The following is a 23262-nucleotide window of genomic DNA, read 5'->3' on the forward strand; positions in this document are numbered from 1 at the left end:
GAATAAAGGATGACTCACGTTAGACCGGGCCATGTCCGGGCCGAAGCTTCCGGGGCTTACGCTTACCACTATGACGTGTCAGGTGATCACGTGATACTTTCCACAGAAAACGATGCGCCGGAAGCGCCGGCCCGACAGTTTTTGTTTATAAATACATATGTCTCTTTCAGTGTGCCCGTCACTCAAGGATCCCATTCCCGGCTGGGTGGACAGTCTCAACGGGCCTGTGGGCGTGATGCTGGGCGCTGGCAAGGGCGTCATCAGAACTATGCTGTGCGACGGCAGCTTGAACGCGCAGGTCATCCCCGTCGATATTGCCATCAATGGCCTCATCGCTATCGTAATGATTGAAGTGATGAAGAAAACAAAGTAAGTGTACCTATATATATTACGAATACAAACCACTTGGAGTCAAATTCGCTAGACAAATTCACGCGGTTATAGTAGGTAATTATACTTACATAAAGAAAGGCATCACACGAGCTGAAAGCGAGTATCATAAAAAAAAAACATCACTCGAGTGTTTAATGCCAAATTATGAACAGGTACATAAACAACTTTATCTACACACTTACCGTAAAATGGGGTGAGTAGGTTTCGCGGGGAGAGGTGGATTATGAATGGGGAGAGAAGGTTTGAGAGGGGGGTGAGGAGGGATTTTAAGGCTACTGATGCTACAAAAATAATGTACCTATTCCAATTTAAAATGGAGCTATAGTAATACGCATAATAAAAAAAAACGATCCAAAACGGAATGTGCGGAACGATGGACCCTGTATTTGCTCTGAGGCCCTCATGGAGGGATACAGAGCAAAGAACACGCCTCTACATTTTGTGAGGTGGGACGTAAAGACAAACACTATCTCAGGAGTATAGGTTTATTCTGATATATGATACTTATGCTAGGGTATATATAGGGTACATGTGAGAGAGTGTGCGTGTCATATATGGTGCACACTACACCTCCCTTCCAAAAGTAAAATAAAATATTATAAGATTACAAAATAATATTTTTTTTTTATATATCTAGTAATAATATGAAAAGAGTGAATAGTTAGAGTTACACTGTTTTACAATTTATGACAAAAAATACGCAAAAAACAAGATATAAAATCTAAGAGAAATCAATATTTATTGTAGGTAAGTACCTACCTAACCTTTTTTTATTTAAATTTTTAGATTGGTTGTACAAAGAAAAAAAATAACAAAAAAAAAGATACCTTAGTCATAAAACAAAGCAGAATAATAACATAATTATAAAATAATTGACAAACTAATAATCAAAGTTAATAAACACAATTGTAGCACGCTTTGATGACGAAACGAAAATATAAAGTAGGTACACTACACAGTTATATGCTAGTCATAGGAAAAAAATAAAAAAACAAAGATTTATAAAAAAAACACAAAAAACACATTCGAACATTATTACTTAATGTACAAATATAATCGAAAAGCACAAGTTATATTTCCTAACTAACAAAATGATAACTACATGATTTTTTAAAACTAATTACACAAAAAAGATAAAAAAAAAAAAAAAATACAATAAACACAAAAAACTACACTAGATATATTGAAATAAATTCAAAAGTTAAAAGAATAGGTATTACAACTAATTTCCAATTTCGTAGTGTATTCGTCAATACAATACGTTTCTTCGTCATTCCAAGTGTTACTTACATACATAGGTAACAATTTCGTTACTCGTCATTGGTACCTTATAATATCATTCCTTATTATTATTTTTTACATTATCAGTTCCTTGCAAGTTATTTCATTATGACGTCATTCGTTTAACTATATTTTCTTTGTTTTTAATTTTATTTATTCATTTATAGTGGCATCTTTTATGCTTCACTGAAATCAAAGATCAAGGGTACGCAACGCTTTTACATACGTGGTCGGCCGACCTTACTATATAATATATTTATTTATTAGCTCAGGATACAAGGATATTTATTTTTAAACGCGCACACATACTATTTATTTATTCATACAGGCAGTTCTTTTAACACATCCATACACAATATCATTCCGCGTGTCCAAGGAGTCTCCACGATTGATACTCGACCGAATCATGGTCAGACGCCAAGGATTCCGTGCCTGCCTTGTATCCTGGCGTACCCTTGCTATACCGTATCGCTCAAGGCCGCCTCTCGGGCCACCGAAGATGCGATAGGCATGTTCAATTTATATTTAAGTATTTTGTTTCATATTTCCCTCTCATACACAAACATTACACATTCAAAACCAACCACATAACACAACACCTTGAAAACTTCAACATATAAGAATTTCAACAACTCTTAGTTGATCAGGCTAATCGTTCTTCGAAATACTTATACATATCAGCCTTCCCAAGCACTACTTAAAACGCGATCCAATTATGCAATTCCATCTCAACAATTATCGTTCAAAAACCAAACTACATACCTATTATTATTATTTTAACTCAGAACTATTCCATTCTTTTCTTTACATACCTATTATACTTACAATTTTTAAACATTTATAAAACACAATCCATAAAATCCAACTTTAAAGCAATTCTAAGCATTCCTATGCCAACAAATAAACTTTTCATCAACGATCACGATCCTACATTTGTTTTTTAAATCTTTTTTTTTTATCATGTTTTTATTCTCATTTATCAATATTGTCATCATTTAATTTCACTTTATTCTTAAATCCATCATGTCCGTATTATATGTCAACTCCGGTACAAATTAAATTACACAAAAAAAGTCTTAAAAGTCACCATAATCCTTAATTTAAAACATCACTAATCTAGTATAATTTGATATATAGTTAAAAGAAGGTATTGCGGTATATTTTTGCATTTGTTATTGAAAAAAAAGTTAAGTTTTATTAAGTATAATTTATAATACAATTACATTGAATTTAAGATTTCTAAAACAGTGCAGAAAGACTATGAAATTTGAGATGAAATGACAGACTTCGCGTGCCATTCCATATATGGAGTACACGCGCCGCCGTCATGTGGGCTATAGGTATTCAAGAAGGATGAAGTAATCGTGTCATTCATGTACTGATAATACTTAAGCAAATGTGAAAAAAAAAAAAATATGAATGATCACCTGAAAGCAAATTGAGGCAAGGAAAAATAATAATTCTAGGAAAAAAAAAAAAAAATTGCACCAAAATTAACTTAAGACTGAAAATTTATTATTATTCTCGGTATATAATGACCGCCCTTTTATCCATACTCGTACTGTGTTTCGTCATCTAGCGGCATTATCATAAGTGAAATGTTATCAATAGTTCATACACTTAATTAGAAAATGAATGCCTTAAAAATGAACCATTAAAACCTTTAAAAATAGAAGTCACTTCAATTATTATTGTCTGTTTTTCACTTTTTTTTACAATTTTTTTTTTGACTACCACTGTGATCCGCTGGACCTCGTGCCTTGGCTTAGGGCACCCGTAGCTGCAGACCACGCCCCGATCCACCGACACGAACAACGTCCAGCAGCAAACATATTGTCACAAAATTTAGAAGTCCCAGTTTTTGTTTATTTTTATTGCGTCCATTTTTATTTATGTCACATTTACGGTCACTTATTTTATTTTTGGTAATTATTTTCTTTATTTCACTATCCGATATTCATTGGAATATTATTACGCAGTATTACACACTATGTTGTATTGATAATTGTTCTATTTACTTAGTCGAATGTGAAGTCGAACTTATCACATTATTTCTACCACTTATAGAGTTCCGCTAAATCACTAAAAGTTCACCATAACTGTTCATAGTTCATAGTTCATTAAACCTGTCGGGTTTAATCTTTTATTTCTCTTCTCGGCCTTCACTGGCTGGCGCGGCGCACCGCCAGTGCAGCACAAGGCCGCACTGGCAGGATCGCCATGTGAGGTGGGACGTAAAGACAAACACTATCTCAGGAGTATAGGTTTATTCTGATATATGATACTTATGCTAGGGTATATATAGGGTACATGTGAGAGAGTGTGCGTGTCATATATGGTGCACACTACAATTTCCTGTTTCTGGACATGGAAAAGGCCTTTGACTGTGTCCATCGTGAGATGATCTGGTGGGCGCTGCGGTCCAAGGCTGTACCTGCTGAGGCCTATATTGACACCAGGGATGTAACGGATGTGGTTTTATCGGAACCGAAAACAGAAACAGATGTTTTCAATTTAGTTTAACGGAACCGAAAACGGAAACGGAACCGAAAACGGAACCGGAACCAGAATCGGAGCCTGACTTTTTAACGATGTAGTCGTTTTCCCCTTTCTAGAGTAAACCTTCAGACAAAGTTTACAGTTAGCCGTGTCCCCACCTCCACTAACTTCATCAAAATAGTTCCAAATCGAACTTGATTTCGGCTTCATTGTGCGTTTTTTTACACACTAACATTCACCACACACACTAATACAGTAAGTAGTCAGTACACAACAGAACACATACGATTTTAATTTTAATAACACGAATTAAACAAAGTATACAAACAAACAACAAATTAGCGTAGCACGTGGCAAGCGGGGCGATGAGCGAATGACTGGTATGAACCTGTTTGTTTTGATGTACGCCGCCGCCGCGCGAAGCATTGACATCCGTTATAACTTCCGTTTCAAACATAACGGAACCGGAACAGAAACGGATGTGTAATACCAAACGGAAGTTCCGCCTTAACGGAAACGGAACCGGAGCTCCGTAACATCCCTGATTGACACTATCCGGGACATGTACCGCGATTCCGATTCAATAGTCAGGACCGCTGTTGGTGACACCAACCCCTTCTCTGTCACCGTTGGAGTACATCAGGGCTCTGTGCTCAGCCCGTTTCTGTTTAGCGTGATATTAGACGCCCTGTCAGCCAGTATCCGAGACTACCATGAGCAGCCACTGTGGCTATTCATGTATGCTGATGATATCGCGCTGACAGACTCCGATAAGGGCCGACTTGTCCAGCGGGTGAACAGATGGAGGGGGTCGCTGGAGAACGGCGGTCTTAAACTAAATGTGGCGAAGACAGAGTACATGGCCTGCAATAGTACAGATCCTCTACCCGTCCGCATAGGCGTGGACATGGTCAAGCGCACGGATCAAGTTAAGTACCTAGGATCTGTACCTAGGTACATCGACAGCGACGTCAAAGCCCGAATATCCGCTGCTTGGGTCAAATGGCGGGAGATGACTGGGGTTGTTTGTGACCCCAAAATGCCGATTAAATTGAAGGGACAGGTCTATAATACCATCATTAGACCTGCCCTTCTGTACGGCAGCGAGACTTGGCCTTTACTAGAGCGGCACAAGCAGGAACTGCGTGTCACGGAAATGAAGATGCTACGGTGGATGTGCGGAGTTTCACGCAAGGATCGCGTCCGAAACGCCCACATTCGGGGTAGTCTTGGCGTCCGTGACATCGCAGACAAACTGCAAGAGTGCCGCCTTCGTTGGTATAGCCACGTCTCGCGCAGACCGGCAAGTTACGTGGGTAACAAATGCCTGGCCATGCCGCCTCCTCCCGGTACGGGAAGAAGAGGCCGGCCCAAGAAGCGATGGCTTGATGTCGTTAAGGAGGACATGCGTGCCAGCGGACTCACCACCAGGGACGCCGAAGATCGGGCAAAGTGGACACGAAGGAGTCGGAAGGCGGACCCCGGGTCCTCGCGCCCCGCGCGGGGGCACAGCCGGGATTGACGCCAGGATGATGATGATGATGATCCAACAATCTTCCAAAATCACCTTTGTATGAAAACCCCTCTCACCCCAAATACGAGGCACTACGGGGTGAGGTGGGTTTTCCTATCTATTTATCGTCAAAGTTATGAAATGGAACTACCCAAAATAAAATAAAAACTAAAATACAAACGTCCGAAACACTTATTATATACACCATTCAGTAGTAGTAGTAGTAGTAGTAGTAGTAATCACTTCATATGTAAAAATAAAATGTTATCGAGGTTTGAATTTCAGTTTTGACCCTACTCACCCCATTTTACGGTACTCGTATTATAGGTTCTCTATGATGTGTTCGACCGTCATTGTGGCATTCGATCACACGCTCAATAAAACATCATCTCGACTGATACTAGAAATGAGGTCAAATCAAATTCCTTTTATAGAATGTTAGAAATGCTAGCCGCTGGCTGAGCTGAATTTAGACTTATATTCTACTACTTATGCTTTAATTTTTTTCAGATCCGAACACATACCCATTTACAACTTGAATGGTGGGCACCTAAAACCAACCACATGGGGAGAAGTATTAAATATAGGGAAGAAGTATGCCCGGGAATACCCCTTGGCCTGGCCGTTGTGGTACCCCAACGGGGACATTACCACTAACTACTTTCTGCACGAAACAAAACGCATTCTCTTCCATTTGGGCCCGGCGTATCTCATTGATTTTCTTCTTTTAATCACTGGACAGAAACGATTGTAAGTACATTGATATAGTAAAAAGTGTGTCTGAGATGCAAATGTTAATTGTTTAAGTGGATGACCTTTTGACGTTTATTCTATAAGGTAAACGTACTAGTGCTCGAAATGCTAATGCCCAATAGATGACACCTTGCTGTCACCTCTATTCACAGTGGCTTGAGTTTCAAGATGACATGTACGGGGACCGCGTCGAGCACCAGTACGTTTACCTTAGAAGTCCTTGTCGGTCGACAAAATTTCAACGATGGTCATGCTCATGAATCAATAACTAATAAGAGTTAATAAGGCTTTAATAACGATTAAAGACAACAGCTAGTATTAGAAATAAATATGTTTAAGTGACCTTCGTTAAAAATAGATGCAAGTGACGTAGGTAGGTATCTGAACTTTGCCTATATATAATTATATACCTAGTCACCGGTTCAAATGTATATCTTGTTAATATTATTTATTTCTGTAGTTTTGTGCGAGTATTTCGGTTAGACGCCTGGTTCATGATTGACTACACTACGGCCACAGATCCTCCTCAGGCCCAAGGTCCTACCTATAGTACTTAATTATTTCGATGAAATTTAAACCATAATAGGAATAGAGTTGCAATTGTTTTGTTCCATTCAATTTTCAAACAAAACAAACTCAACTCTATTCCCTGCATTATAGGTTCAAATTTCAGTGGCAAAACTTGGATTTTTCATTTGTATGGCTGGGCCTTAGGATGATATAATAGACAGTAAAGTATTGTTACCCGACCCTTAGAATTTGTAATTGTATTACCTACATGGACCAACATTTAATAAGCGCCAGGCGGCTTAGCACGGTCGCGTTTTTATCCCTTGTCACCATGCCTGTCACGTTCTAACAAGTATGTAAGTGCGAAAGGGACGCGCATAGTGATAGTCGATAAAAATGGAACCGTGCTGAGCCCGCAGGTTATCATGCGGTTATTGTAGTTAAGGTAACCTACAGCGTTATAGATATTTTAAATAAACGAACTGATCTTGTAATAATATAATAACTATAAATTGTTCTTTATTTACAGCATGATAAGGATACAAGATAGAATATCCCAAGGGCTGGAAGTGCTGCAATACTTCACCACGCGAGAGTGGTTCTTCCCCTGCCCTAACTATGACGCCATTCATACAAATTTGTCAGACGAAGATAATAAGTTATTCTTAACTTACGTAGACAATATAGACAGGGAAGACTACATGATTAACGCAGTGGAAGGCGGACGCCAATTCTGCCTGAAAGAGGACTTTACGAAAATCAAGTACAATAGAATGTACCATAACTTGTGAGTACCTAATCGTCTATAACTAGTCAAAATCTAATTTCGCATTTAATTTTGCCTTAGATTATTAATCCGGACACGAAAGTAAAACAAATACTTATACATGATTTTTCTGTAACATGGTACTCAGGTCTCAGAACTAGGCAACTTGGGATTTATTAAATATAAAAATAATAACACTATAGCTCTATTGACAATGACTTAAGTTTCAAGATGACATGTACTGGGACCGCGTCGAGCTGCATGGTGCTCAAGTACGAGTAAGGTAAACGTACTGGTTACGTTTACCTTACTCGTGCTTGACAATCGAATAACACATGATTCTTTTTACAGCTTGTTCGTGTTGGACATCCTACTAAAGATAGTGTTCTGGTGTTTCGTGCTGTCGTTCTTCGCCGCCTGGTTCGAGCCAGTCCGCTACGTGTTCTCGTTGGGCGAGCCGGTGGTGAAACACTTACCTTTCCTGGGCCCATTAGTCAAATCGGACTAATCTGCAACTAAAGTTCATTTAAGGGGTCCACTGATTAACAGTCCGCCGGACGGTATCGGCCTGCCAATTGTTCGGAACTGTCAAAATTTTGTTCTAACTGACAGGCCGATACCGTCCGGCGGACTGTTAATCAGTGGGCCCCTTTACAGTACATATGGTGCTACTTTACCGCTCTAGGGCGGGATAAAGGATTATGTCAAAAATTTAAAGGGCCATATGTACTGTAAAAGGTTGTACAATACAGCGTGCGAAAAGGTTCGGTCGTGTTTCAATTTATCGCCACTTGTTGCGAATTCCCTACTTTTCGCACTTGAATCGTAATGTACCTAGCTACTATTGCAATATTGAAAATTTACGACTTTTGTTTTGGGGCGAAAAATCGGTGATAAGGATCAAGGAAAACTGTCTGACACGTTACTACAAAAGTGTTGAGAAATAAAAAAATTGCCTGCGGATAACGTCATGTACAGTAAAGCTGCAGAGTTAACTGACCCTTCTGCATAGAACTGCAGCTTACTGTAGGTACTCGTAGGAAAATATTTGTTGATATGATTCTCGGAAACTACACGGGCATTCAATTATGTTTATACACGGAGACATTATATCGTCAGGTTATGACTTACAAGGAAGGGTACCCAACTGTCCGACTCCGATTTGATTTATTTTGATATATGTTATAGAGTAGTCTAAAATAACGGACACGTATTTTTTTTTGTTTTGTCATTTCACCACAAACTCATTTTTTATATAAAAATATATTTATTTTTTTATATAAAAATGAGTTTGTGGTGAAATGACAAAACACGTCCCCATTCTTTATTCATGTTCTCCAACATATAACGAAACCAGTAATTAATTATCAATTTTTGTTGAACAAATCTCTTCTCAGAAATTAGAAGGTTTGGTCAATTTTCAGTACTTTGAAGGCCATTTTCTTCTAACAGGTTGAGTTTGGGCAGCTAAAAAAAAATACGTGTCCGTTATTTTAGACTACTCTATAACATATATCAAAATAAATCAAATCGGAGTCGGACAGTTGGGTACCCTTCCTTGTTAGAACATTGTTAATGTTTGCTTCCACCTAAATTTTTAAGGTTCGATACTACATTACATACACACTTCTACGAGTATGTAGTGGATATCCGCTGTTTCTATCTCTGCAGCTGACTGTACCTACTTATTATTATATGTGACGTCCTACGAGTAAAGGTACCTTACGGCGGTTGGCGCTTACAACGCGTAGCAGCTTATTCGTATTGGAGCGTCGTGAATAACAGCGTACCTAGGTGCCAGCTGCCATGAGGTACCTTTACCCGTGGAACGTCACATATACAAAACTTATCACGCTTGACTGAATGAATTTTGGTCTATAAAACTATTTTCACCTCAGCAGCTCGAACAAGGGTACTTTGCTTCTTAAAAACAGTGAGCAAAATGCGATTTTGCTCACTGAGTCATTTTGTCTCACTCAGTGAGCAAAATTCGATTTTGCTCACTGAGTGAGACAAAATGACATTCAAGTGACCTTTATAGTCAAATGTCATTTCAACATGCGGGGTCTAATACAAGTTCGATATACTTGGGTTCTATTATCTCTGTCCCTCTAGGTATGTTCTCACTGCTTAGGGTGAAAAATTTTGTGTACTACACGAGATCAAAGTTATTTACATCTCGTGCGCTTTTGAATCCCTTACCTTTATTATAGAATCTTTCGCTTGCACGGGACTCAAAATAAGCACTCGAAGAAATATCAAACTTTGATCTCTTGTTGTACAAATAACTATTGTTCATTTTAAGAATGGTTTCACTCAGTATGAAGGCCAAAAGAAATGGGACTGAATGTTAATTAGGTATATTAGTACCTAATGTTGTATGGTTAAGGAGGAGTGTAAATATTTTTAAGAACGTGCAAGTCCATTCAGTGAACGTTATCTACATATCAAAGCCATAGAAAATTATTTACAAATGCAAAAATATCCGCCCACTCTGTATAAATATACATAGTACAGTCACTTTGATTCGTTAACACACTATTATATAATCTTTAAGTTCTGTATATTTGGTGTAGGTACTAAAGTTATACACCTGTAATCGGCTTCTTATAATATGTTAATTAACCAGCCATCTCATTAGGCCTGTCGGGGCAAGCGCGCCCATGGGATAGCTACGTCTATTCGCCAATTACTAGTATGGCGTAAGTGTTAGAACCCGTTCTCCGTGACCGCACTTTACATCCATCTGTAACCCACCCATCATACTGCGTCGAATAACCGCAGTTAACAGTTAACCCATGAACGCATTTGTCCTGAGGAACCTTACATATTTAGGATTAAAACAGCCTTTGACTATTATGTTATGGCACGGGACTATGATGATCTATTAATAAAAATATATTACAAATATTTTTGTTTCAATTATACTTACGTAGTCAGTTGCTGGCCTGAGAACCATAGATATATTTGGTGATATTTTCAGGACCCCGCTTGCCCTATTTTACCAGTCCAAAAGTATCTACTGTTACATATGTCCCAAGTGCGTACTGTACGCTCTCGCTTTTTCTTCTGGAAACTGATGAGGTGGGTTTCCCCGTGATCAATTTAGCAACTTCTGCTGCTGACTGAGGTATACAATTAAATTTTGTTTTTCGTTTTTCGTCTAATGGAATGGATGGATGGATGTGATTAGATCAGGATTAGATAGTAACAAAATGCCAAGAAAACGGTAATATAGGGAATTTATTCACGTACAAGACACTTTAACAGTACAATTTGAAAAAATCGAACGCTCTATAAATACACAACAATAACCAAATAGACATACTCTCATATCAGATTTGATTTAATATAAACTTACAAACGAAAAGTTATTATAAATGTTAACTTATAAAACGGATAATGCAAACTGCAAGCATACGACATCTATAACTATTACTAAAATATCGTATGCATATAATGTATAAATGAGTACTAATAGCAGGGTATACACAAAACGACCGCCCAGCTGCAATCAACAATCATAGACGCGACAGCTAATATTTAACAAGATGCAACTTACAATAGGTGTTACAGATAATGAGTTACTTTATTTTGTCTGTCATAATCTCACTTTACTACAATGTCCTTCATGTTAAAAATATTGTCAAACCGAGTATTATTTGTCAAGTTTGGTAGCAAAAACAAATACCGACTAAATTCGTGCATTTTAACACGTTTCTTCAAATTTGCTGTGTCATGTCCCATTCGGTAGTTACTTGAATGCTTAGGGACTTCAGCGCAGCCGCGCACACGTTTTGTGACCCAACCTACGTTAGTAAGTGGAGTTTACTGAGTGGCGTTAACGATGTCAACGAACTCGGGCTTGAGGCTGGCGCCGCCGACGAGGAAGCCGTCGATGTCGGCGCAGGACGCCAGCTCCTTGGCGTTGGACGCCGTCACTGAGCCGCCGTACTGGATGCGCACGGCGCCCGCCACGTCCGCCGACGCGTTCGCGGACAGCCAGTTGCGGAGGGACGCGTGTACGTCTTGAGCCTATAGGTGCAATTACAGATTATTTTCATAATTGGTTCTTTGGAATATTTAATAAAATTGTGATATGTAAGTAGGTAAACAGGACACTAATGTCGCGAGATTCGTAGAAGAAAACACTGTAAAGAACCTCGGCAAAGCTATACCTAATGTAAAAATCGCTTCGTTGTGGTAATAAAAGGTTATATTGATGAATTTACATATTAGCTTACCGCGTAAAGCTTAGTTAATAATTAGGTTCAATAGGTAGGTAACAGCAAGACTGACCATACGTATCAGGATTTTATCGTAGCAATAAGGATTACGAATTATCAGTTGATAGTGTGGACGATGGTACGTAATAACATTTAAAACAACTATGTAATTACAGAACTTTTTATTCTAGAGAACTGAGGAAAACAGTGACCGGGGTTAGGTTGCACAATCTGCTCATGATAACTGTTTATAATGAAGTCGTCCTCGGCCTAAAGAATGACGTACGTATCTAACGTTACGGTAATTAATATTTATGATAATCATAATGCCATTACGTACACATAATAAATTGAGTAATACCTAACTAAGTTATCCGTTGAAGATGTTGCATTTGTTACTAACTACCAAGTAAATACGTAAGTAGATGTAAAAAGGCACCTTATGACACTAAAACAATTATTTGTTTATCTGAATAGTTCAACATGTTTCAATGATTCAACCTGGGTTCAACAGTCAGACCAATTACGTAATGCCTCATTTTGCGACATTGTCTCAAATTTACAAATACTATATACAAAAAGCATATTTTTTGCTATAAGTTGTTGCTTTTGGCATAACTTATGTAACGTTGAACTAGGTTCATAAAGGTTACATTCTGTTTGTGACTACAACAGCATCACTGATGCAGCGTTGTTGCTGCAGCATTGCAGCAGCGGGTCAGACCATGTCTGTTAATCCCGCTGATAAAAAGGATGGCGAATGGAATGGTCTAGTCCCGAAAACATCCACGGGATTTATCAATCAAATTGTCAGTAATTCAGTAAGCATTAAACATCCGATTATTTAGGTCCAGTTGCCCCAACCACATTGTCGCACAAACGACAATCAGCAGTGACCTGTGATCTATGTAGGGGGAATCACAATAAAGTTTTAGCAGTGACAGACGGTTTGGAGCAACCGACCCTTAGTTAGACCAGCGGTTGAACAAAAATGGGTTTTGATAACATTAAAGTTTTTTCTTTTTTGGTATGTTATTGTAAGCACGTTAAATAACATTTATGTAAAAAGTTAGAAAATTTTAGGTGGAGCGTTCGGCCATATTTAAATACATATTTCAATTTTTGCTAAATAACTATGTAAATAAAAAATTAAAGTTACAAAAAACTTTAACATATTCAATAACACTTTAATTTATTCACAATATTCGGTTTTTAGAAATCTGGAACAGCTGCTTTCTGGTGAACGTAAAACCACGAATTATTTTGTAAATAAAGAATTAGAGTAGCTGATATTGCAAAATTACGATATTATCTATCAACTTAGTATACTTGTAAAAAGTTAGAAATGTAGACAATGTGCTTGTCTAGATATTGATTTCTGGTTAAGCAGTATAGCCAATATTGAATTAAAGTTTGTAGAGTTAATATTACACGGTCATAAGAAAGATCTTAGTTCCCACACAAAAGATTAGAAATATAAAATCACGGCTACACTAAATACTGATACGTAAGTATGCATTCCGAGCTTATATTACATTTCAAACGCGCGGCGTTTTCGCGCGCCGCGCTGTGCGCCGTGGCAGGAGGCAGCGATCGACGGCGGCGGGCTAGCGATTAGCGCGGTGCCCTTAAAAATACGCAAAGCGTTTATAAAATTATTATCAATGGTAAATAGTTATTTTGTTAATAGTACACTAATGGAAACTTACCTACCCTTATTTATTTCTATGTGTACTAGGGATTGCCCGCGGTTTCGTTTACGTAGAATTCGTTATCGTGTTAAGTATAGAAATAATAGATACATTTCAAAATTATTTTAGGTGCATTGTCATACAGATAACCACCCTTGTTAAAGTATTCTTCAAATTCAATAGACAGGTGTCATTTCAATATAATTTTGCGTAATTTGGCGCTTTTAGGTTATAAATGACTAGCGACATATATTTTTCTTTAAGAGCGATCATCTCCGATAATATTTACTTTATCATAAAATCAATTTCAAACGAACGTTATTCTATATTTATAATTTTAAAGTCAATTTTACCAACCAACTGAGCCAATATACCTACGGAAACAACTCAAAATTTGCATCAAATTAAATGCCACTCTTCTTATCCGTTTCGAACAATCAAGAGGGCCTTTACGAGCTGATGTGGTGAAAATCCTTCACTATGCTCAAGGTTCAACTTGACGAACCACTCGCTACGCTCGTGGTCCAATTTTAGAATGTTTCGCTTGTTTGGGTATCAATATTAGCACGAGCGGTTCATCAACAACTTTTCCCCTTGTAAAACAAATAAATAAGGTAGGTGAGGTGCAGGCATATGAGGCCCGGCGGGTAAGGCCCAGCATTCAAAAATAACAGTTGCTCCCTATTATTCCCTATTATTCTGAATTTGTACTTGTTGCTAAGAAGGCCCACTGTCAGTGCAGGTAAAAAGGTCCAGTCCCGGGCCTTATTGAACGTATGAGATGAAATAATAGATTAAAATATTTTAAGATAATTTTGAATATTTTTAATCTCTTATTAATAAGGCCGATTTGAAGATTCTTCTATGAAATTATGACTTATAAATAACACTTGCACTGCGTGGGCTGTCAAAATCTCTGCAGACTTTTCTTGGTCTAACTCTAATAATTTTGCACCTGCTTTATTGAACTGAAGACGTTTTAAAGAATCAAAAAGTCTAATAACATTGAGGCACTTATACTTTTTAAAGGCAGTAACTACTAAAACTACTTACTTATATAGGTAACTTTTTTTTTGTTAATACATAGGTAGTTATTTCCGATAGAAGTGCGAAAAATAGAAATTTTGCAACGAGTGACGAATTTTAAAACACGGCCAAAGGGAGTGAATGAATATAATAAATTTTTCACCTTATGTCCATGTGGCGGTAGCGAAACAGCCAAGCCACATATTTTGACTACGGTGTAGAGTTAGTGAAGTTAGGGCTTGTAGAGTTTGAAGCTTGGCTCGACAAGAGATCTGATAACTTTTTGACAGTGCGAGCCTTATGGTTTCGTCTGGGCAACATTTTACATCAAAATGTTTTTGGTGGGATTTCACTTCTTTTTGTAAGTTGCTTATGACAATCTTCCATCCCCTAATTTAAAGGGTTAGTGGTGATTTACTATTAAAAATCCTGAAATACAGTAGAATCCGCTTATAATGACATCGAAGGGAAGTGACAAACACGTCATACTAAGCGGATGTCATATAAAACATAGTTCTACAACTTCTTATTTTTGTTGTTTTCCAAATTAATCTCAAATTTCTTTGTGAGAAATGAGTTTTATTAAACTTGTAACAAATATCAAATTGTCACTGAGAATCAAAACTAAAATATCTTAAGCGCCACGAACGCACCAAACGTCCTCGCGGGGAAAGACGTGGTGACGGCCACGAAAACCAGCGAATGTGTCAGTATAAACCGGACATAATTTCATGGAAATAGGATTTTTAGGTCATATACCTATAAGCGAAGTCATCTTATCCGAATTTGTCACAAAGAATTTTATATGAATACCAAACTTCGCACAGTAATTACGTCATAGTAAGCGGTTGGTCAGTATAAGCGGAGTCCATTGTGTAATAAACGGATTCTACTGTATGTATCTGGGGGCATTTGTTACACAATGTACTTTTTACTGATTCCCCAATTTCCCCATATAAACCCTTCACCCCGTAAGGGTAAACTTTGGGGTTGAAATCTGCCTTTACCCCGTAAGGGTAAACTTTGAGGTTGAAATCTATTCTATATCCTTCCCCATAACAATACTTATCTACATACCAAATTTCAACTAAATCGGTTCAGCGGTTATTGATTCCCCATACAAAATTAAACCCCCTCTTCATCCCCCTTAGGGATTAAAAATTTCAAGTTTTTGAATTTATTTGTTGTTTGTGTACTAAATTTATCTTACAATACCAAATTTCAGCTTCTTAGAGGACTTCAGGAAGTACCCTAAAGGTATTGATGGTCATCAGTGAGTGAGTCAGTGATGAAATCGAAGTTTTTAGATATGAATAAAATCTAAAGTATAAGAGCTACGCAATTGATATGCTTAATAAGTCCGAGAACTTTGTTTATCTGGTATAATTCAACCCCAAGTTATGAGGGTTCCAAAAAACTACGAAGCGCTTCGAGAAAAGGTAGATTTGCTTGCGCTTTGCTCGTCTTGGCGGGGCACTGCCGTGCTCCCAGATGTTAAAAGATAATACTACTGTAACCAATAAAGATTTATGTTTAGTTACCTACTATTTTCGCGTAAACTAGACAATTTTTATATCTTTACTTATTAAGGCCCAAAATAATTATTTTCACTTATTATAAATATCCTCCTGTTGTGAAGTACCAAATATTGTTATTTGTACATGTATAACTCTTAAGTTAAAAACAATAAAATCTGTTACCTACTGTCAAAATGATTATTTTTTGCGGGATTAAGTTATACCCTGCTAGTGTTCAATAAGGCCCACAATAGGACTTTTATAAAAAGTATATTTTCCAAGAGTATCGTAATATTTTTATAACTATTTTGGTATAATGAAGAAACTTAAATAAATGAGAAACCTATTTGAGTGAGTTTTTCATACTTAATATCCTGTTCATTAAAAAACCATTTTAATTTAAGGTGGGCCGTATATAGGCATATACGGCCCACACGGAATATACAATAAGGTAAGTGAGGCCACTTACCTTATTGTATATTCAGGATGTATACCTGGCGGTCTAGCATGAGTTGCGTTCTCGCGCGCGACTCCATACGTCTGGCGCGACTTCAAGTAAGGACTCGCGTGCGAGAACGCAACTCATGCTAGACCGCCAGGTGTAATATTGAGCAGTTGGTTTATAATATACATATTATGATATTGACGTTGAATAGGACAGGACATGACAATAGGAACCAGAAATAGGTATAGTTGGTCAAACCAATTGGTTTGTCAGTAAATAAAAACAAAAAAAACTATATTCATCCTTTACCTTTGGGTGCTAGTACTAGTGTAAGTCAAAGATAGTATGATGATTCTCTCTGTCTATGTTTGAAATGAGACAGTCCTTTGACAAACTATAGTAAAAAATAGTTGTGAATATCTTGTACATTTTTATTACAATATTAGTCAAAATAATGAAATATAGCTGGCCAAATCTTGTCACTAAAAAAAGGCGCGAAATTCAAATTTTCTATGGGACGATATCCCTTCGCGCCTACATTTTTCAAAATTGCCGCCTTTTTCTACTGACAAGATCTGCTTGACCAGCTGTAGGTATTTTTACGTAATAAGATATTTTAATTTCACGTAATATCCACATCTAATTTATACCGGGTGTGGCCTGTAACATGAGTAAAAAATTAAACTGTAGGCTGTACTCCTCATACTGACCAACATTTGTTCAGCGACTTTTAAAAATAACATGGGGTTTGATTTTTAATACACTTTAAAGTTTATTCTAAGACGCAATGTATTGCGAATTTTGTTATGTTTAAGGCGTGACAAGCAACGTCAATCACAATGATATGGCGTGGCAATGGCGTCCATTGAAAATAATATTTATTTTGTATGAAAAATAGGGAGTCTAAATACTTCATAATTTTTTAAAGTTGTAGAACAAAAGTGTCACCGTTTGAGGAGTACAATCTATGTTTTAATTATTTGCTCGTGTTACAAGCCACACCGTGTATATGTGCACGGTAAACAAACAAATGAATGACAAGAAAAGACAGACAGTGCTGTTGAGCGGGAGGTGGGGCGAGGGGCGAGGCATAGGTAGGCTAATGATAGGCTCTCGGGCGCCGCGCCGGCGACACTGACGGACCAGCGCGGCGTATGTATGAATTTCGCGCCTTTTTAAATAGATTTTACTATTACAATGCAAGCTACACACAGAAATTTCTTACTTTCCATAATATGGCTGCGTATATTATTTTATAGTAATAGACTTATTTTTACAGACTCTAATTCAATATTAGATCTTATAGGACAAAACACGCATATTAATTCTAAAGCATATATCTTATTCTTCTAAGTTTTTAGCTTGCCTATTAACTTAAGAATTTAGATATGTTGTTGTAGATTTATTAAACTTTAATTCAATATCGACAAAATAATTAGCTAATTGTAGTTTGACACGGAAGCATGTTAAAAAAAATTCTAATAATTTTACATTATAAAGCGTCATACATATTATAAACGATGGGACTTAAACATTGCACTTTAATTCAATATTAAAAAATCATTACTAAAAATATATAAATACCTAATTTATATCTAACGCTTGTTCTAACTTTTCGTCATATTTTACAAATATGCTTAAAAATATGTCCCATGTCAGATAAGTATCACTTTTTCATCTTTAGAATTATCAAAACTTTTAGTGCAAAAATCCGGTCCCACTATTGAGCTATAGTGCTGTAAAATGTGCCTGGTTTGCTCACTTAGTATGATCACTTGCTCACACTTTAATTTGTAAATATTTGCAACGGAGTCCATATACCTGGCCTGGCCAGGTATATTGGCCAGGCTGGCCAATAGGTGCAAACATTGCTAATTATGTTCATTCAAGACTAAAATTCACACAAATTCTGTTACTTATATAAAAAAGTTACTTTTCCGAAGTTTTCTTTTATTACGACGCTAGCCGAAACTTAAATAATATACGGAAAAGATCACATATACTTTTACTTTTCGACTAGCGTTTGTCGACAATCGATCGTCATCTAAGCTACGGCCGCTGTTTACCTGCTGAGGCGAGGCGGTCTTCCCGGTGCCGATGGCCCACACGGGCTCGTAGGCCAGCACCACGCGGTCCCAGTTGCTGCCGATGGCCGGGATCAGCGCCTTCGTCTGCCGGAACACCACCTCCTCGGTCTTGCCTGCCTCACGCTCTTCCAGGGTCTCGCCGATGCACGCGATCACTTTCAGACCGGACTCCAATGCGTGAGCAACCTAAAAGAAAGATTTCCGGTACAGTCATCAAAGTTATTAGGTTAGCGTCATACCTACATACGTCAGTGATGTGCTAAGGGGCTATTCATAAATTATGTCATTTCAAATTAGGGGGGGGGGGGGGGTCTGGACATCGGATGATGGTAGCATGACGTAGGAATCGTCAAAATTCGATGACGTAATTTATGGACAGCCCCTAAGCTAATGGTTTTGCTGACTGTACATAAGTGAAATTGAACATCAACTGGATAGCGCATGCGCTTACCTTCTCAGCGACTAACTCGTCCTTTTCGCCAAAGATTGTTCTTCTCTCCGAGTGGCCGAGGATCACCCACTCACACCCAACATCTTTGATCATCGCTGGCGATATTTCACCTAAGCAAATAGAAAACGCATTCTAATTTAAAATCTGGGTGATCAAATACAAGGTGACCTTAGCCATTGGACAAACCCTGAAATCCCACGTAGGGTTACTTCTCAGAAATGCTCTAACGGTAATATTTTTTTAATTAGAACAAAAGATAAAAAAAAAAATTTTTCATACAAAAGTTATTTCCGATAATCGACAACAAAAAGAAACATACTGTATTAATCATTGGCAGTGCTTTTGACAATTTGTTTGAAAATGTGCAGCAATGATGACATTTGTCAAAAGTCAGAATTATGGAAGGTAGAGATTTACTTTGAGAATCTTATTAATGTCATAAATAAAAAAGATAATCAAAACAGTCGAAGAAGGTTTCATACTATTTATTACCCCAGGAGCTACTAACACATACAGGTTGCTCCAAAGTAAAAAAATCGTAATTTGTTAATTTCTTTGTAACCGCTACACCGATTGTTATGATACTTTGTGTACTTTGTGTACAGGAGCTACTAACACATACAGGTTGCTCCAAAGTAAAAAAATCGTAATTTGTTAATTTCTTTGTAACCGCTACACCGATTGTTATGATACTTTGTGTACTGTGGGCGCAGCACGGTTCCATTTTTATCGTCTATCACTATGCGCGTCCCTTTCGCACTTACATACTTGTTAGAACGTGACAGGCATGGTGACAAGGGATAAAAACGCGACCGTGCTACGCCGCCTGGTTCTAAATACCTTAATGCATATGTACATTTCGGCTTTGTCCAATGGCTAGGGACACCCTGTAGTTGTAGAGATAGTTGTTGGTAATGCACATTACTGCATATTCACACATAATGTAACAATTTAATAAAATACTATATGTTAGCCAATTTTTGGTTTGATAGGCCCTTGGCATAATTAGAAGGTATTAAAGAATAGCAATATTATAGTGGTATTTATTATTTATTATAACTTTATTTATCAATACATTTAGTTACATAATAATCAATCAATCAATCAATCAATCAATCAATCATTTATTTCAGGCATAATATTATATTGTTAATATTTATATGTATAGTAGTAAATATGAATATTATTGTATGGCCCCTATAGGGTAGAAAGCCTCCTCCATCTTATTAAAGAATAGCAACATTATAGTGGTATTACCTTAACTCATCCTCTCCTCATCCTCATGAAACACCTGTTCACATACGGCATCCACATTAAGAGCTTAAACCCATTGATCACCAAAGGCGTCGACTGACACGCGCGGCTACAGCCCAATATCAACCTCCTTGCATTCCAATACGGTCACAGACCATCCCCTATAGACCGACCTTATAGGACGACTCGCGGTCACCGCCCGTATGTGTATAGGTCAAATATAAGATTGTTCGCGCGCCGCTCCGATCAGTTGCGCCCAACGTAACGACCTGTTAGCAGTGTGCACGAGTCTAAGAAAATAAATCGTAAACTATTGAATTCATTGGGAAATCATGGGATATTGCAGCGTAAAATGGTGTGGCAAGTCATCTAAGACATCTACTTACGAAACAGATGGAATAACATCCCACAGGAAAGTCAAATTCATTATTTCATTGAATAATGTTTCTTGTCCGCGGGGTTCATTTTATACTGGTCAGTAAGCAGAGGCGAAGTATGTCCGTCCCTTTTCGTCAACTTGAAAATGCAATGCGCTATCCCTTTCCCTTTCGACTAGTGATGTGACGATGATGTTTTTCAGTTGCGGAAACTTCGTGCTTCGTCATACCGTATTGTACCATTTTAGACATAATATATAGGTAATATGTTGTGTAAGTTTTTTAGAATCCTCTAGGCCAGCGGAGCAGTTAGGCCGCATGTCACGAGATGGACCTGATGATGAACTTCAAAGAAGTGCGAGGGCACTCGGTGTTGGTTTGTGATAGACATATGTTGTATGGGTTTTTTAGAATCCTCTAGGTGAGCAGTTAGCTCTCATGTCACGAGATGGACCTGATGATGAACTCCAAAGAAGTGCGAGGGAACTCGGTGTTGGTTTGTGATAGACATATGTTGTATGAGTTTTTTAGAATCCTCTAGGTGAGCAGTTAGGTCTCATGTCACGAGATGGACCTGATGATGAACTTCAAAGAAGTGCGAGGGAACTCGGTGTTGGTTTGTGATAGACATATGTTGTATGGGTTTTTTAGAATCCTGTAGGTGAGCAGTTAGGTCTCATGTCTCGAGATGGACCTGATGATGAACTTCAAATAAGTGCGAGAGAACTCGGAGTTGATTTGTAATAGGCATATGTTATTGGTCCATTTGAATATGTTTTCAATACAACCTTCTATGACCTTAATAAAACGGACAAAAGAAAATAATTGTATGAGATTTCGGCGACGCTTTTACCTCGTATCAAAAGAGATTGCGATTCTGAGTGGAAATAATATAAAAATTCTAAACTTTAAAATTCATGTTCTGGGTACTTTAAGCAGAAATGCCCTAATATGTTAAGTAAAAATTTCAGGTACATTGTTAAATTACTTAATGAAATATTAAATTAATCAATATAATTATTAAGTAAGTTTACTCTAAGTATACTAAATTGGTAACAATTTTACCACAATACATTTCGGTATCACTGGTAGCAGTACCCACTACCAGTAATGAACATGTCCCATCCCTACGCTTGCACGTGTCAGCGCGCCATGTTTGAAACGACCAATCGCAACGCCGTGAGCACCCCTCCCGCACCTCACAGTTTGGTGATTTGCGTCGGGAACAAAATGGCCAATATTAGGTTTCTAGAGGCGGTGTTCTGTGAATACGGTTCACGTTGACGCGCCACACACGATAGGCGTGGCATTCAAAGGGTAAAAGTATAAATTATTAATAGTCTAAGATTGATGTAGTTAGTATTAGTACTGACCAGTAAATGCTCCTTTAGCGGTCTTCCAGCAGTTTTGGGCAGCTGCACTGATGGTGTCAGGAATGATGCTTTTCACGTAAGCAAGGTAGATGGCAGGTACACCAATAACAACCTAGATGAACCAGAGACAAGTATTTATTATATGGGGTGTAATGAGATTGACCCAGACATGTGGCTCTCGGGAATATTACAAGCTGATTTATGCACAGGAAACTAAATACCTACAAATACAGTGTAAACTGTATATACACTCAATTGACGTTATAGAGAGTTTTCGTTAAATAGAGAGAAATTAATATTAAAGTAAACCAACTAGAGCCAAAAATGTCAACATTATAGGGAGTGGAATGTTATATTGAGATTATCGAGTGACATTATATGGAGTTTATACTGTATATTCAAACAATCAAATCCCTTTGAGCAATTGCACATAAGAGCTTTACTATGTTATTCATACAAGTTTCGATCGCAGCAAAACAAAGCAGCTTAATAATATCTATGTGATCACCTAATCTAATATGGTGCTACGACTCACCTCAACATTGGGGTCCAGAGGACCTTTCTTCAGGTTGTTGACTATCTCGTTGATCTGGTTCTTGTCGCCATTCATCTTCCAGTTTCCGCCGACAACGAATTTGCGACCCATGATGCTGTTTATCTAAAAACAACAGCTAAACTAAAGTTGTGTGCTTTACAACAAAGTTAAGGTGTTTTTTTAATGCAAAACAGGATATGCGGCCTACCTAACCGATACTTTATTTAAGGTTATCCTTAAACATTTATAAATATAGACAGTTAGTTTCATTGGACTCCGGCTGAAATATACGGCGGAGGGAGGGTGAAACCCACCCACCGGTTTTTGTAATTTTATCTTACGATAAACTATTAATTGTGGTATCGTTATGCAACTACTAAGATACAAATATCTTTTTTGATCGAAGCGTTATACTTAATCAATATGTAAAACTAAATACTTACGATTTTGCACTACTCAAAGAATAATTCGCCAATTCCGGTTGACCGCAAGTGTTGCACAAAAGTTAAGATGACCTTTTGCTTGGTTTTCTATTACAAAAGTTTCAATCGATGCCAAACACTAA

General features: G+C 37.6%; 2 protein-coding genes across 2 annotated transcripts in view; one reads left to right on the forward strand and one right to left on the reverse strand.

Annotated features, from left to right (window-relative positions):
- The window catches only part of LOC134805351 (putative fatty acyl-CoA reductase CG5065), a 33467-nt gene extending 25230 nt beyond the window's left edge, over positions 1-8237 (forward strand). Inside the window, exons 5-8 of the mRNA XM_063778687.1 lie at positions 171-369; positions 6197-6436; positions 7479-7736; positions 8067-8237. Coding sequence (XP_063634757.1) covers positions 171-369; positions 6197-6436; positions 7479-7736; positions 8067-8223 — 854 coding nt within the window. The 3' untranslated portion in view covers positions 8224-8237. The remainder of the gene's footprint in view (positions 1-170; positions 370-6196; positions 6437-7478; positions 7737-8066) is intronic.
- A 2703-nt stretch (positions 8238-10940) lies between these two features.
- LOC134803975 (triosephosphate isomerase) lies at positions 10941-22814 on the reverse strand. Its single transcript, XM_063776822.1, has 5 exons — positions 22698-22814; positions 22163-22274; positions 19159-19268; positions 18687-18893; positions 10941-11750 (listed from the first exon to the last, which is right to left on the reverse strand). The coding sequence occupies exons 1-5, from the start codon at positions 22806-22808 to the stop codon at positions 11544-11546; spliced, it is 747 nt and encodes a 248-aa protein (XP_063632892.1). The 5' UTR covers positions 22809-22814; the 3' UTR covers positions 10941-11543.
- Positions 22815-23262: the final 448 nt, after the last annotated feature.

Source organism: Cydia splendana, chromosome Z, assembly GCF_910591565.1.
Source record: "Cydia splendana chromosome Z, ilCydSple1.2, whole genome shotgun sequence".
In the NCBI taxonomy this organism is placed as follows: domain Eukaryota; kingdom Metazoa; phylum Arthropoda; class Insecta; order Lepidoptera; family Tortricidae; genus Cydia; species Cydia splendana.